Genomic DNA, 16,437 nt, shown 5'->3' on the forward strand with positions numbered 1-16,437 from the left:
TTTGTTGCAGCACACTTAAAAAAAAATCTTTTGTTTTTTAATGTAAATCCTACCGACTGCGCCACAATGATTCAAGTACCATTCGCCTCATTTTCCGCCACATTCCTCCAATTTTTTTATTCAACTTTCAATTTTTTAAGGCTGGCCTTGAATTTATTACCGGTACGAGAACAAATAATACAAATACACGCCGATGAAGTCATGACTCGAGGGTCCGTAAAACTGCCATTTCCACTTCTAGCTACAGTAGACTCACTCCGCAAAGACGTTTAAATGAACAGCGAGTCTTGTTACGTCGCAATAAAGTGCAATTCAGCTCGCACAGCGCACAGGGCTAGAATTAAACAAACGCTTCTTTTTGAATATTATCTCTCTTTTTCCTTTTTTTTTTAAATAAGATTTACGGTGGAACCGTCGAAGAGGCACCGCCGTAGGTATGTTTCGGTGAGAGCATGATATCTCTGCAACTGTGTACCAGTTGCAGAGATATCATGCTCTCACCTTAACTTACACTTCATGGTGTCCGTCTTGACGGGCGCGACGAGGGGCGCGGGGCGCGGCGGCTCCGGGGGCGGCGGCGGCGGCGGCGGCGGGGGCGGGGGCGGCTTCTCCACGCGCCGGACCAGCTCTGGAACTGAATGCCATTGTGCAGGAGGATCCATTGCATATCTGACACCTACCTGTGGTTGTACACTGCAGCAAGTGTCCAACAAATACACTCTCGGTTTGCTATTGACTGACATAGACAGTAAGTTATTTATCTTCAGTTGGATCTGTTGCATTCCATGTGAGTAATTTAAATTATAATTTGATGCTGATGATAAGCACTGCATCTCAGTGATGAGTCACAAGCACCAAGGGGGATGGAATGATGCTGTGATGCAGTCAAGGACATTTTGTTGAAAACCTTTTTGGTATACGACTTACGAGTAGTGTACATGTACTTGTACAAGTTTTGAAAGCCACTAACATACGGAACAGGCGGAGGGCCCGTATTTTCTACTCAGTATATAATTTACATTGTATAAGTAGTAGGTATTTAGTGATTTATAGTTATTTATAGTTATTTGAATGAGGAGGTTGCCAAAATTGAGGTCAAAAAATGCATTGTATTTTGATGCAACATTTCTATGCTGTTATTTTGTTCTAATTGTGTTTTTCCTATTTTTACCTTTTTTCTGCGTTCCATTTTGGCTCACTTGGAACAGAAATTATAGATACCTCACCATAAACTAATCATCTATAAATAGCAATTTTTAATATAACTTAAATAATGATTATTGTACATTTTACGTCAAGATCCAAGAAAAGATCTTTTAAAACACATTGCTAAATCTTCTAAAAATAATTATTTACACCAAAATTTTAGTAGGTATTTACAATTACAATAAAAAATGATAAACAAACAAATAAAAACAGTTACAGGGACATTTGTCCAAACACACACACATACACACACACATACATGTAGTTAGACACTTATGGCACACGACACAAGTTCACAACACACAACAACAAGTGGCACATCGCAGGCGCAAAGCAAAGCAAGACACACTGCTAACTGAACTAGAGTTTAGAGAATTAAGAACAGAACTGTACCTACTTCGCTAAAATCAAGATTATCTATTAAGTATTAGCTAGGAGGTAAAGTAAACGTATCTAAAACTCAAATGGTAAAAGTGGATCGCAATAATTCTGTTGAATATCAGTGAAAACAAGTAGATGAAAAAATAGACGTGTTTGTGTACTTTCGTATATAGTTTATTGTAAAGTATAAAATGTAAAACATAAACATGGATACGCAGCGAGCGCGCGCCGCGGACCGACCGACAGACAAACAACACTACTATAAACAGCTTTACACAACTAAATATTCATCAAACGTTAAAATGGAATGTGTTAGTGACATCATGAATGCCGAAGACGGCCACAAAAGGACGCGCCCGCTCCAACACTAGTACCTACAACACTACAACACTACAACACTGAACATCTCTTACTACTTACATGTTATTCTAAATAATTAATTACGGACGTATAAATAGACTCTAATCTCTATTTGAAAAAAACTAAAGAGTAAGACGAAGAACTCAGATTAGAAATACATTAGATTGGTATTAATGTTATGCTAATGTCTAATGTATGATAGCAACATACACAGATTTTGACAAAGTGTTTATTACCAAGATATACTTAGTACATTGATTGCGTCGCACAAAATAAGTGTAATAGGTACATCAAGCATTGACATAAAATAAAACCGTGTATTTCAAATTGCTAAATGTAAACATGCTAAAGTGCAAAGTGCAATGCCGTGTCGTTTCAATTCATTTAAAATATGGAACGATTCAAAAACTCATCCAGAATCTCAGTTTTGTTTTACGTCAATGAATAAAGCTGTTCAGTAACAACAGTAACAACAACTACACAAAACATCACATTCACAAAGAAAGAAACAAGTTGGTTAGAAAATATAAAATCTTAAAAGTTAAGTAGGTAATTGAGTTTGTCGTGAATAGTGATTAATTCAGAGTATTTGTTGCTTCTTTGACATAATCCCCAGCAGACACACACACTAGCACAGACGCGCACTCACACACAGGCGGGTTCCGACACGCTAGCGCCATCTAGCCGATATCTGACACATCTACTGAAAGTGGGTATTTTTAAAGAGTACGATCGTCCAAAGACGCGTAGCAATAAATATCTTAAATCGATACATAAATTATGACTAAGCGACGTCCTGCTGCAAGCGCTGCGGTCGGGCATCGATGGAGAACAATGCGCAGCTCCACACAGGAGATTCATTTCAATATTCAATAGTTTTGCCAGAAATTCAGTTATTAAGAGCGGTATTCCTCATAATGTTCAAGGGCCTTATACGATATGATATCGCACAGGAACGTGTTCGGGAGAAACATTTTTATCTTTGCTCCTTTTGGCTACATCTGATTAAAAAATAAAATTCTACTAAGTACTAAGTATTTATAATTTGGTCTCTTGTATGTTTTTTTAATGAAAAATCTCATTCTCAATCTCATAGTGGCATAAGATTTGAAGCCTAGAATCTTTGACGTATCCCAAAATCTATCTATAATATCTGCTTCTCTGACTTGTACATTTTGTCAGTGTACATGGCACCATTCAAGACTGGTCTTGTTGTGCCTCTCCACTATTGGAGGTTGGCTCATGGCTGTCATCTCGTCATATAATCTCCACTATTGGAGGTTGGCTCATGGCTGTCATCTCGTCATATAATCTCCACTATTGGAGGTTGGCTCATGGCTGTCATCTCGTCATATAATCTCCACTATTGGAGGTTGGCTCATGGCTGTCATCTCGTCATATAATCTCCACTATTGGAGGTTGGCTCATGGCTGTCATCTCGTCATATAATCTCCACTATTGGAGGTTGGCTCATGGCTGTCATCTCGTCATATAATCTCCACTCTTGGAGGTTGGCTCATGGCTGTCATCTCGTCATATAATCTCCACTATTGGAGGTTGGCTCATGGCTGTCATCTCGTCATATAATCTCCACTATTGGAGGTTGGCTCATGGCTGTCATCTCGTCATATAATCTCCACTATTGGAGGTTGGCTCATGGCTGTCATCTCGTCATATAATCTCCACTATTGGAGGTTGGCTCATAGCTGTCATCTCGTCGTATAATCTCCACTATTGGAGGTTGGCTCATAGCTGTCATCTCGTCGTATAATCTCCACTATTGGAGGTTGGCTCATAGCTGTCATCTCGTCATATAATCTCCACTATTGGAGGTTGGCTCATGGCTGTCATCTCGTCATATAATCTCCACTATTGGAGGTTGGCTCATGGCTGTCATCTCGTCATATAATCTCCACTATTGGAGGTTGGCTCAAAGCTACATCTCGTCATATAATCTCCACTATTGGAGGTTGGCTCATAGCTGTCATCTCGTCATATAATCTCCACTATTGGAGGTTGGCTCATGGCTGTCATCTCGTCATATAATCTCCACTATTGGAGGTTGGCTCATGGCTGTCATCTCGTCATATAATCTCCACTATTGGAGGTTGGCTCATGGCTGTCATCTCGTCATATAATCTCCACTATTGGAGGTTGGCTCATGGCTGTCATCTCGTCATATAATCTCCACTATTGGAGGTTGGCTCATGGCTGTCATCTCGTCATATAATCTCCACTATTGGAGGTTGGCTCATGGCTGTCATCTCGTCATATAATCTCCACTATTGGAGGTTGGCTCATGGCTGTCATCTCGTCATATAATCTCCACTATTGGAGGTTGGCTCATGGCTGTCATCTCGTCATATAATCTCCACTATTGGAGGTTGGCTCATGGCTGTCATCTCGTCATATAATCTCCACTATTGGAGGTTGGCTCATGGCTGTCATCTCGTCATATAATCTCCACTATTGGAGGTTGGCTCATGGCTGTCATCTCGTCATATAATCTCCACTATTGGAGGTTGGCTCATGGCTGTCATCTCGTCATATAATCTCCACTATTGGAGGTTGGCTCATGGCTGTCATCTCGTCATATAATCTCCACTATTGGAGGTTGGCTCATGGCTGTCATCTCGTCATATAATCTCCACTATTGGAGGTTGGCTCATGGCTGTCATCTCGTCATATAATCTCCACTATTGGAGGTTGGCTCATGGCTGTCATCTCGTCATATAATCTCCACTATTGGAGGTTGGCTCATGGCTGTCATCTCGTCATATAATCTCCACTATTGGAGGTTGGCTCATGGCTGTCATCTCGTCATATAATCTCCACTATTGGAGGTTGGCTCATGGCTGTCATCTCGTCATATAATCTCCACTATTGGAGGTTGGCTCATAGCTGTCATCTCGTCGTATAATCTCCACTATTGGAGGTTGGCTCATAGCTGTCATCTCGTCGTATAATCTCCACTATTGGAGGTTGGCTCATAGCTGTCATCTCGTCATATAATCTCCACTATTGGAGGTTGGCTCATGGCTGTCATCTCGTCATATAATCTCCACTATTGGAGGTTGGCTCATGGCTGTCATCTCGTCATATAATCTCCACTATTGGAGGTTGGCTCAAAGCTACATCTCGTCATATAATCTCCACTATTGGAGGTTGGCTCATAGCTGTCATCTCGTCATATAATCTCCACTATTGGAGGTTGGCTCATGGCTGTCATCTCGTCATATAATCTCCACTATTGGAGGTTGGCTCATGGCTGTCATCTCGTCATATAATCTCCACTATTGGAGGTTGGCTCATGGCTGTCATCTCGTCATATAATCTCCACTATTGGAGGTTGGCTCATGGCTGTCATCTCGTCATATAATCTCCACTATTGGAGGTTGGCTCATGGCTGTCATCTCGTCATATAATCTCCACTATTGGAGGTTGGCTCATGGCTGTCATCTCGTCATATAATCTCCACTATTGGAGGTTGGCTCATGGCTGTCATCTCGTCATATAATCTCCACTATTGGAGGTTGGCTCATGGCTGTCATCTCGTCATATAATCTCCACTATTGGAGGTTGGCTCATGGCTCTCATCTCGTCATATAATCTCCACTATTGGAGGTTGGCTCATAGCTGTCATCTCGTCATATAATCTCCACTATTGGAGGTTGGCTCATAGCTGTCATCTCGTCGTATAATCTCCACTATTGGAGGTTGGCTCATAGCTGTCATCTCGTCATATAATCTCCACTATTGGAGGTTGGCTCATGGCTGTCATCTCGTCATATAATCTCCACTATTGGAGGTTGGCTCATGGCTGTCATCTCGTCATATAATCTCCACTATTGGAGGTTGGCTCATAGCTACATCTCGTCATATAATCTCCACTATTGGAGGTTGGCTCATAGCTGTCATCTCGTCATATAATCTCCACTATTGGAGGTTGGCTCATGGCTGTCATCTCGTCATATAATCTCCACTATTGGAGGTTGGCTCATGGCTGTCATCTCGTCATATAATCTCCACTATTGGAGGTTGGCTCATGGCTGTCATCTCGTCATATAATTTCCTGTCTTTTGCCAAACGAAAAAGTTCTCGGATGTTTTTAAGCCACGAAAAGTAATTTCAAGAAAAACCAATTGAGTTTAGGAGTAGGTAGCGACCCACGCGCTCGGTGAAAATAATCAGAAGGTACCCTTATTATAATTGCGAAAGTGTGTTTGTTTGTTGGATTGTTGGTTTATTGGTTTGTTGGTTTGTCATTCAATCACGTCGCAACGGTGCAACGGATTGACGTGAATTTTTGCACGGGTATAGATAAAGACCTGGAGAGTGACATAGGCTACTTTTTATCCCGGAAAATCAAAGAGTTTCCAAGGGATTTTTTAAAAACTTAATTCCACGCGTATGAAGTCGCGGGCATCAGCTAGTTACTTATAAGTAAATTTATCCTCTTTTTTCCATTCGTTGAAAAATTCAGCCTTATTCCTTGTCTTCATTATAAAGGGAACCTCTGTGCAAAATTTTAGCTTTCTAGATCCGACAAGTCGGGTCGGACGTTGGAGTGAGTCATCAGTCAGTCAATCGGTCAGGAGTTAGTTAGTTGATCAGCACCATCCTACTCGTGTGTGGAGCGCGCAGACATGGCTACTCAGCCGGTGAGGCATCAGGTCGCTAGAAGTATCGGAACTCGCCCTTCTTGCCGAGCCGCTCGCGCCGCACCCAGTCCGCGCCGCCGCGGCCGCCCTCCCCCGCGCCGCCCGCGCCCCCCGCGCCCCTACCCGCCACGCCCGTGGGGCTGCTGCCGCCCGAGCCGCGTCCGCCGCCGCCCTCCTGCAACAGACGACCACACTGAGCACCGGTCACCGGGTAACTCGCTCCAGCTTTACTCGGGTGCAATTCTCTAAAACATCCACCTCGATGAAGGTTTAAGCTAAAGAGACCTTAAGCTATAGAGATATCAGCTTCGATCACCAGTTGTGCCGGATCCCACACACATGCACATGGGATTACAATACAACAATTGAATGCTTGTGCGTAGGGCACCTTGGCACTGCAGCACACGCATTCCACGTCGCGTGCGTTGACCAGCTCGTCGCGGCCTCACCTGGTAGTGCGTGTAGATGGGGTTGGGGTAGAGGTGCGGCGAGGAGGGCGCGCCCGGCGACGCGGGCGGCGACAGCGCGGGCGCCACGATGGTGTGCGGCACGTGCGCCGTCACCCCGCGCCGGTTGCGCGCCTTCCACCACTTGCGCGAGTCGTCCAGCACCTGCCCACAAACAAGTAGCTTGAACTAATAAATCGGTGTTGATTTAAAGTATGTGCTAAGGAAGAAGGCGTTTGCTGTGATTTATCTAAGGCTTTCGACTGCGTTGTTCATGAAACATTGGTCAGGAAATTGCACCATTACAGATGATGATCCATCAGGGATGGAGCTTTGGAGTTGATAAGTTCTTGCCTAAATGATAGAGCACAAAAGGTAGAAGTGAATGAAATACGATTTTCCGGATCAGTTGTAAAAATAGGGGTCCCACAAGGTTTAATTTCAGGACCTGTTTTGTTTTTCATTGACATTAATAATTGTGCTAACCTCACTAAGGATAATCATAGTAATGTTTGCTGATGATGTCACTTTTCAATTTTCGTCACGTTTTTGAACAAGGTACAGGAAATGTTTTCCGGTGAGTGGCTTCTAATGTCGCAAGGATCACCTTTGGGAGAGTGGTCAGCAAAGTAAGAGGTAAATAAGGAACGGTTTAAGTGGTACCTCCAAGTACTCGCCGCGCACCACACTGAGCTCCTTGTCGTTGTTGGCGGTGCGAGGATACGTCACGCGCACCACGCGCCCGCCGCGCGCCGCCACGCCGCGCGCCCACGCCTCGCCCAGCTCGTCTGAGTAAGTGTTACCTCCAAGTACTCGCCGCGCACCACACTGAGCTCCTTGTCGTTGTTGGCGGTGCGAGGATACGTCACGCGCACCACGCGCCCGCCGCGCGCCGCCACGCCGCGCGCCCACGCCTCGCCCAGCTCGTCTGAGTAAGTGTTACCTCCAAGTACTCGCCGCGCACCACACTGAGCTCCTTGTCGTTGTTGGCGGTGCGAGGATACGTCACGCGCACCACGCGCCCGCCGCGCGCCGCCACGCCGCGCGCCCACGCCTCGCCCAGCTCGTCTGAGTAAGTGTTACCTCCAAGTACTCGCCGCGCACCACACTGAGCTCCTTGTCGTTGTTGGCGGTGCGAGGATACGTCACGCGCACCACGCGCCCGCCGCGCGCCGCCACGCCGCGCGCCCACGCCTCGCCCAGCTCGTCTGAGTAAGTGTTACCTCCAAGTACTCGCCGCGCACCACACTGAGCTCCTTGTCGTTGTTGGCGGTGCGAGGATACGTCACGCGCACCACGCGCCCGCCGCGCGCCGCCACGCCGCGCGCCCACGCCTCGCCCAGCTCGTCTGAGTAAGTGTTACCTCCAAGTACTCGCCGCGCACCACACTGAGCTCCTTGTCGTTGTTGGCGGTGCGAGGATACGTCACGCGCACCACGCGCCCGCCGCGCGCCGCCACGCCGCGCGCCCACGCCTCGCCCAGCTCGTCTGAGTAAGTGTTACCTCCAAGTACTCGCCGCGCACCACACTGAGCTCCTTGTCGTTGTTGGCGGTGCGAGGATACGTCACGCGCACCACGCGCCCGCCGCGCGCCGCCACGCCGCGCGCCCACGCCTCGCCCAGCTCGTCTGAGTAAGTGTTACCTCCAAGTACTCGCCGCGCACCACACTGAGCTCCTTGTCGTTGTTGGCGGTGCGAGGATACGTCACGCGCACCACGCGCCCGCCGCGCGCCGCCACGCCGCGCGCCCACGCCTCGCCCAGCTCGTCTGAGTAAGTGTTACCTCCAAGTACTCGCCGCGCACCACACTGAGCTCCTTGTCGTTGTTGGCGGTGCGAGGATACGTCACGCGCACCACGCGCCCGCCGCGCGCCGCCACGCCGCGCGCCCACGCCTCGCCCAGCTCGTCTGAGTAAGTGTTACCTCCAAGTACTCGCCGCGCACCACACTGAGCTCCTTGTCGTTGTTGGCGGTGCGAGGATACGTCACGCGCACCACGCGCCCGCCGCGCGCCGCCACGCCGCGCGCCCACGCCTCGCCCAGCTCGTCTGAGTAAGTGTTACCTCCAAGTACTCGCCGCGCACCACACTGAGCTCCTTGTCGTTGTTGGCGGTGCGAGGATACGTCACGCGCACCACGCGCCCGCCGCGCGCCGCCACGCCGCGCGCCCACGCCTCGCCCAGCTCGTCTGAGTAAGTGTTACCTCCAAGTACTCGCCGCGCACCACACTGAGCTCCTTGTCGTTGTTGGCGGTGCGAGGATACGTCACGCGCACCACGCGCCCGCCGCGCGCCGCCACGCCGCGCGCCCACGCCTCGCCCAGCTCGTCTGAGTAAGTGTTACCTCCAAGTACTCGCCGCGCACCACACTGAGCTCCTTGTCGTTGTTGGCGGTGCGAGGATACGTCACGCGCACCACGCGCCCGCCGCGCGCCGCCACGCCGCGCGCCCACGCCTCGCCCAGCTCGTCTGAGTAAGTGTTACCTCCAAGTACTCGCCGCGCACCACACTGAGCTCCTTGTCGTTGTTGGCGGTGCGAGGATACGTCACGCGCACCACGCGCCCGCCGCGCGCCGCCACGCCGCGCGCCCACGCCTCGCCCAGCTCGTCTGAGTAAATGAATTAATCAATTAATCAATTGCAGTGTTTTTATTTTTTATTTTTTCATATTTGTATTTTTAGCTTTAAGTTAACTGGTAATCCCGCACTTGCAAACTTTTAAAATGCATGCCGGTTTGCCAGTAATTGGGTGTACACTCTAAATTTTTTCTCTGTGAATTGTAATTGTTATTTTATAATATGTGTACTATCTGTTGGCAAACCAATAAAATAAAATAAAATAAAATTAATGAAGAAATAATTTATTCTACTCGCACATAAAGTACAGCTAGTTGTCCAAGTGTTGTATCTTGGAACTTGTATTATAAACTTAGGCTTCTTAACACTTCGTTAGCGTGATTCAGGCTTTATAGTAGACTGACTGAAGTGACTGAAGATACTAATTGTGCTGCCATCTAGTATAATCGTAGTAATTATATAGTAGAATTCGGTTGAATGGTTCGGAGCTACCGAGAAGAACCACCAAGAAACTCGGCGGTTGTCATGTCATGCACAGATTCCATAGTCCAAGAATCATTTAGCAAAACATTTTTTAGTCAATAACAAGAATGTTAGAGAAAGATAAGGAGGTCAACCTCACCATCATCCCGCTCGTTTCTGTAGGGCGGCTCTCTGTCCGGGGACGAGGCTGCGGACACGGAGTCCTCGCGAGTCAGCGTGCGCGCGTTTCTGGAACACATCGCATCATTACCATGTATGTAGATATCAATAAGCCAGAAAATGGAATGCCCTTTTGACTTCCATTTTCCTGTAGCTATACTTAATATTGGTACTTCCAAAAGAGAGAGAGACCAAGAAAAAATGTTTTTAAATAAATAAAAACGTCTCTGTCAAAATTGTAATTAATTTTGCCCATTTCAAGCATTTCATTTTGTTATCACTAAGTAATTTCTTTAACGGTTAGATAACTCGTTAACATCTCGAGGAGACCTGCATGTCTGAAAGTTCTTTCTAATGTTCTCAAAGGTGTGGGAAACCTATCATGGCAAATCTTCTCGTTCTGTATTACATAATTCTGAATTGTCAAGAGAGCCAAGTTCAGTACAAAACTGGCGATGAGTTGAGATCATGTTGATTAATTTTGTCTAAACGTTGAGAAAGGATCAACGTTGGATGAAGTTTTAGAAGATTTCTTCCAAGGTACCTACCTACCTACCTACCAGCTACTCGCAACACAAAGGCAACCCAGATGCCAGATCACATACCTGGTGTAAGGCGCGTACTGCTCGCCGTACATGTCGGGCTCGTCGCGCTCGTCGCGCTCGTCGCGCTCGTAGCCGAACCCCTCCGCGCGCTCCGCCTCCCCCGCGCCGCGCTCGTCCGCACCTGTCGCTGGAGCGCCGCGCGGCCCCTCGCTGCGCCGCGGCGACGCCCTTCGCCACACGACACACACACACACACGTCACAACACAACACACACAAATGGACAACGTCACATGATCCAATACAAGCAGAGGCTATCTGAATGAGGTGCGTTTTGCAGGCTGTGCGGGCGGCCGGCTACACAGGCAAAAGATTTAGGATCATGATGCAATTGGCGTTTTTGGTGATTTATCGACTGATATATGACTGCGTTGATCATGAAACGTTTGTCGGGAAATTGCACCATCACAGAATTAGGGGCGCAGTGTTGGAGTTGATGAGTTATTACTTATGAGGTCGATGAACTTTGTCAGCCCTAGCACAGACTACGGTCTATTTGGGCTGCAAACTGCCAACACCAGTCTCGGCTTTTTGTCTAGTGCTTTGGTCTAAAAGTGTGGTGTAAATTGTTCACTTTTCGTTTTGTCTAAATAAAAAAATAAAAAATAAAAAAAATGATAGAATACAAAAGGTAGACCTGAATAGAAAGCGATCTTTCGGATCAGTTGTAAAAATAGGTATCCGACAAGGTTCCATTTTAGGTGCTTATCTGTTCCTCATTTATATTACCAGCTAAGTGGAAAAAAATTTATTTCTACCCAATTTGATCTCGATCATGATTTTACTATCATCGACTGAAAGCCGATATTGTCATCAGTGTAACAGTTAATTTCCTCCTTCATTTTCCAAAATTGACCTGAGTGAATGAAGTGAATCATTGTAGATATGTTAATATTATAGTGAAATAATCACTGCACGAGCAAGATTTTCTGTCTAGACTCTAGACACAATGATTCAAATTCTAAACTAAACTTCAATAAAGAAATAAGTTTTCTATAAAAAGCTTATAAGTAATATAAAATTCCAGTAAAATAGTTTTTTGGAAAATTAATGATGAAATGCAACATAAATGATACAGAAACATTTAGATGAGTTTTGATTACTGGTTCCCTAAAGAGGGACCCAGCCAGGCCTGATTCTCTTCGGTCAAGTGTGGAGAACATGGGGACAAAGAACAAATAAGCCAGATCAGATGTGCCTGTAAACGACGTCGACACACAAATGTTAGGGGTGTACTCACCGTCTCAGCGGCTGGTCGTCGACCTGGTAGTCCGGGGACCAGCCGTCCATGAACACGGGCTGGTAGGGGGGGATGGTCGTCTTCCATTGCTCCCTGACGACAAGGACGACAATGTTACATTACCTACAGTTGAAGCTGGTACTTGAACATTTATGGTTTGTACTACAGGAGTCATAGGATACTCATGGTTGCCTCGTAGGAGTAAACTAAACTTGTGCAATGAATTGTTGACGTTCTAATTGCAGAATATTTTAATTATAAGATTAATAAATATTATTATTATTACACAAATATAATAATACTTCTTGTTGATTTTTTTTAGTTTTTGTTTAGCAACATTCACAATGTAACGATGCTGTCGGTTTAATGTGCAGCGGAGATCGCTGTAGTGACATGATGCCATGTTACACTAAGTTCAAATATAGGTCAGTCACCAGAACAGACTTTCATACTGTACGGGATTGTGCAGGCTCGACCGTACCTAAGGGAGATCTCCCACCGAGCTGTTGGTTGTGCTCAGTAGTCAGTAGCACCAGCTGGGCCGACGGTTGTATCTTGAAACTTCTTTATATAGTCCATATTGCAGAAAACTCCGTTAGTGCGAGTACTGTCGGCGGTACATTTGTTCGGGACTACGTCATGAAATGTTATCGATTGAATAGCGCCATCTAGTTGCAATTGTGGCAACCGCCACAATACTTTCACGGACTCAAAGCCTGACGCACACTATACATATAAGGAGCTACGAGTTACCTGGGCACTAGCCAAGCGTCGCCCAGCGAATGCCAGAGCTCCGTCTCCTTGCTGGTGACGCAGTTGGCGAGCAGGTTGAGCGCGTCGCGCGTGAGCAGCGGCTGCACCACGCGCGCCGGCAGCCGGCCGTCCGCCGCGTCCTGCGCCGCGTCCACGATCAGCGCCAGCGGCGTGAACAGGAAGTGCACCAGCTCGGGCGCGTTGGGGTCGTGGATGTGCGCGCGCAGCCGCGCCAGCAGGTTGAACGACAGCTTGAACTTCTGCAGCACGTCCACGAAGTCGCGCTCGGGCGGCGGCCGCGTGCGCAGCGCCAGCATGCCCTCCCCGGCGTTGGCGCCGCGCTTGCCGCCGCCCCGCGACCTTCTCCGTCTCTCTAGTTCCCGAGATGCTGCTGCGGCGTGTTGTAACCTTCGAATTAATTTACTTTCTTAACATTAAAAACTAGCAACCGTGCAAAGAATTTCAAAAAATCTGATTTCATTCCTTGTCTACATCATAAAGCGAATCTTTGCAAAATTTCAGTTTTGTTGGTCCAAAAGTTTAGTCAGTTTAGTCGTTCATGAGTCAGGATTTTTCTGTATAAGATGTGAGAGCCGTTAGCTGCTAAGAATCTACTAGACGCTGGATAACAAGCTGGATAGCAAGGATAACTGGCAGAAGTCAGTCCTTCCCACTATCGTTAGGAAGAACCTAAACGCGTCCCAAGTCAATATCTGGCCAGGCTCAGAACTTTACGACTGACTGCTTAACAATTATCCGCAGACGTCTTGTCTTCAGTTCCTTGAGACGTGGAGTTAGTGTTGAAAAAAATAAACCCCTGTTGGAGTGAAACATATTAAGTCATCTTTGGTTCACCCGAGTTAATTGAAAAGACATCCTTTCTCCACATTAATTTGACCAGGAATCAGTTAGTGAGGTCAACAGTTAGTGGGTAAGCTACCTCGCTATGAACTTCTCGATGTCGTCAAAGCATCTGTTGAGTATGGCGATGTCCTGCTCGTAGAGGCGCTCCGAGCCCGTGGAGGAGGCGTCGTCCCTCTCGCCCCCCGACCCGCCGCGCTCCCCGCGCTCGCCTCGCTCGCCTCGCTCCACGCGCTCGCTTCGCTCCGGAGCGCGGCCCAGCTGGGCGGACATTTGCTGCAACACGAAACGAACATCTTACTACACACCACCATCGTGTTTCCGTATCGTATTGTCCTCAACGCACAGAAAGCTTAATGCCCCGCAAACACGTTTGACGCAATAACATGCAGTTCAGGGCACAACGCTTGAACAAACACCTTTTTAACAGACTTCCAAAAAGGTGGTGGTTCTCAATTCAGCCCGTTTTTTTTTAATGTATGTACTCGTACCTACATCGATTTATTCGAGGTTTCTGGACTGATTTGCATTTTTTTTTAAATCAATAGAATAAGTTTTCATGGTGGTCCCATAAAAATTCTGGATCAACTCCTTAATGCTGCAGGATTACTGCCCGCCTAATGTATCAAGATTCAGGAAGTGTTGATAGTGAATTCATATTGTAAGTACCAAGAAACGACTTCATGCTTGGACTCCAAGTCCCAACTCCTCAACCCTGATAAAGTACACCACTCATAAACTATAATGATTGAGGAAGAACTGCGGATGATGCAATATTATTTTAGGTACCAAGCACAAACTACATCATTGAACTTCAGATCCCAACTCGTCAATCCTGATGCTGCAAGGTACTGAACTCCTAAGCCGTGGGGATTTGAAAATTTCTAGTAGTGAATTGATATTTCAGGTATCAAGCAACGACTTCACGATTTCATTCCGAGTCCGAACTCTTCAAACCTGATGATGCAGGGTACAGCACTCCTAAGCCGTAGAGATCCAGGAACTGTTCCTGGTGAAATAATATTTTAAATGCTGAGCATAGACTCTGTTATTGAATTCCAAGTCTCAACTCTTCAATCCTGATGCTGGACGGTATTGAACTCCTAAGCCGTGTGGATTTGGCAAGTTTTGATGGTGAGCAAAACCACCTTTAGGTTTAGGTACCAAGCAGTAACTACTTAAACTACAAAGCTTAAAATAAAAAAAAATATTAAAAACAGACTTCCAAAACCACTACAAAGTAAAAAATAACACGTCTATGTACTATGTACGTTGAAGTCGGACGAGCTTCACGCTTTGTTTCTAGTTTATTTTATTACTTATGCTCCCGACTTCCTACATAGGTACATACACGTGTAGAAACAAAAGTTATTTTTTACTTTGTACCTAGTGTTTTTGGAAGTCGGTTTTTTTAATATTTTTATTTTATTCTATCGGTAAACTCGAGAAGATCTATGCGAGAGTTGTCGAAGGGGCGCCGCTGCGCGCACGCAAACTGAACTGATCGTGAAGATCTGTCATCTGTAAGTACGGCCCGCACGGCGCACACCCGCACGGGCGCGGGTGACGTGCGGGTGTGCGGGGCGATACGGCATTACTCGTCCTTAGGGGACGCTATTGGTCAGCAAAAAACGCACATATTAACTTGGGGGGGCACGCACGCCAAACGTAAACGTACACGCACTTATAACGCGGGATCGAACCCCTGACCTCCCGAGTCTACCCACTGCTGCTATCACTGCTCTCACTTACTCGCAATACACCACAGGGGAAAAAACCGGTCAAGTGCGAGTCAGGCTCGCGCAATGAGGGTTCCGTAGTCGTATTTTTTCTGCACGATAATTCAAAAACTATGATACATAAAATGAATAAAAATCTGTTTAAGAATGCACAGGTGAAGACCTTTCATATGATACCCCACTTGATATAGTTATCTTACTTCGAAAATTGAAAATACTAATTATTAGTTCATGACCACAATTAATTTTTTTTGTGTTATGTAACCACAAATTCACGGTTTTCAGATTTTTCCCTGAATGTCACCTATAAGATCTACCTACCTGCCGAATTTCATGATTCTAGGTCAACGGGAAGTACCCGGTAGGTTTCTTGACAGACAGACAGACAGACAGACAGACAGACAGACAGACAACAAACTACACACAACTAAAAATGAATTGGACGAATTCGCAGGATTATCATGTTAAATAAGCAGATGATAAGACAGACATGATAGATGATAAGATGTTCGTGACTCACAGTGAGCACAGCCTCCCACTGCTTCTTGTCGAACGTGTGGTACAGAGGAGCCATGGCGCCGCCACCTGGCCACCTCACCAGTCACTACACTACTGTCACCAGGCGCGGGCAGCACCGCCTGGCCGCGTTATCAGCGATACCAACTTCCTAATCAATAGTCACACTTATCTGTTCACCGCCGCGATTGTCTTTATGTGATCGACGCGACGTGAGACATTCGATATTATTTACATAAACTTAAACATTACAGATAATCTCCTCGTCTCTGCATTCCGGTCAGTAGGGCGATTGTCTAAAACCTGCATCAATCATTATTACAATCTCAATTGTTCTGATTGGCTGAATTTGTGCGATTCTTGTTGCAACAATGCATTGTGGCCAATAGTGAGCGAGCATTAACCAATCAGAGATGATTGCGATCGTGACATTGTAGCTGTCATTCTCCCGCA

The 16,437-nt window shown here is 46.5% G+C and overlaps 1 protein-coding gene across 1 annotated transcript in view; it reads right to left on the reverse strand.

The window, feature by feature from the left end:
- The window catches only part of LOC117993090 (epidermal growth factor receptor kinase substrate 8-like protein 1), a 61,642-nt gene that overhangs the window by 1,051 nt on the left and 44,154 nt on the right, over positions 1-16,437 (reverse strand). The window contains exons 6-14 of the mRNA XM_034980821.2: positions 13,809-14,005; positions 12,869-13,276; positions 12,116-12,208; positions 10,878-11,045; positions 10,253-10,341; positions 9,538-9,662; positions 7,058-7,219; positions 6,732-6,783; positions 512-634 (exon numbers count right to left, since the gene is read on the reverse strand). Of these exons, the coding sequence (XP_034836712.1) occupies positions 512-634; positions 6,732-6,783; positions 7,058-7,219; positions 9,538-9,662; positions 10,253-10,341; positions 10,878-11,045; positions 12,116-12,208; positions 12,869-13,276; positions 13,809-14,005 (1,417 nt within the window). The remainder of the gene's footprint in view (positions 1-511; positions 635-6,731; positions 6,784-7,057; positions 7,220-9,537; positions 9,663-10,252; positions 10,342-10,877; positions 11,046-12,115; positions 12,209-12,868; positions 13,277-13,808; positions 14,006-16,437) is intronic.

The sequence above is a fragment of the Maniola hyperantus genome, chromosome 23 (genome assembly GCF_902806685.2).
Source record: "Maniola hyperantus chromosome 23, iAphHyp1.2, whole genome shotgun sequence".
In the NCBI taxonomy this organism is placed as follows: domain Eukaryota; kingdom Metazoa; phylum Arthropoda; class Insecta; order Lepidoptera; family Nymphalidae; genus Maniola; species Maniola hyperantus.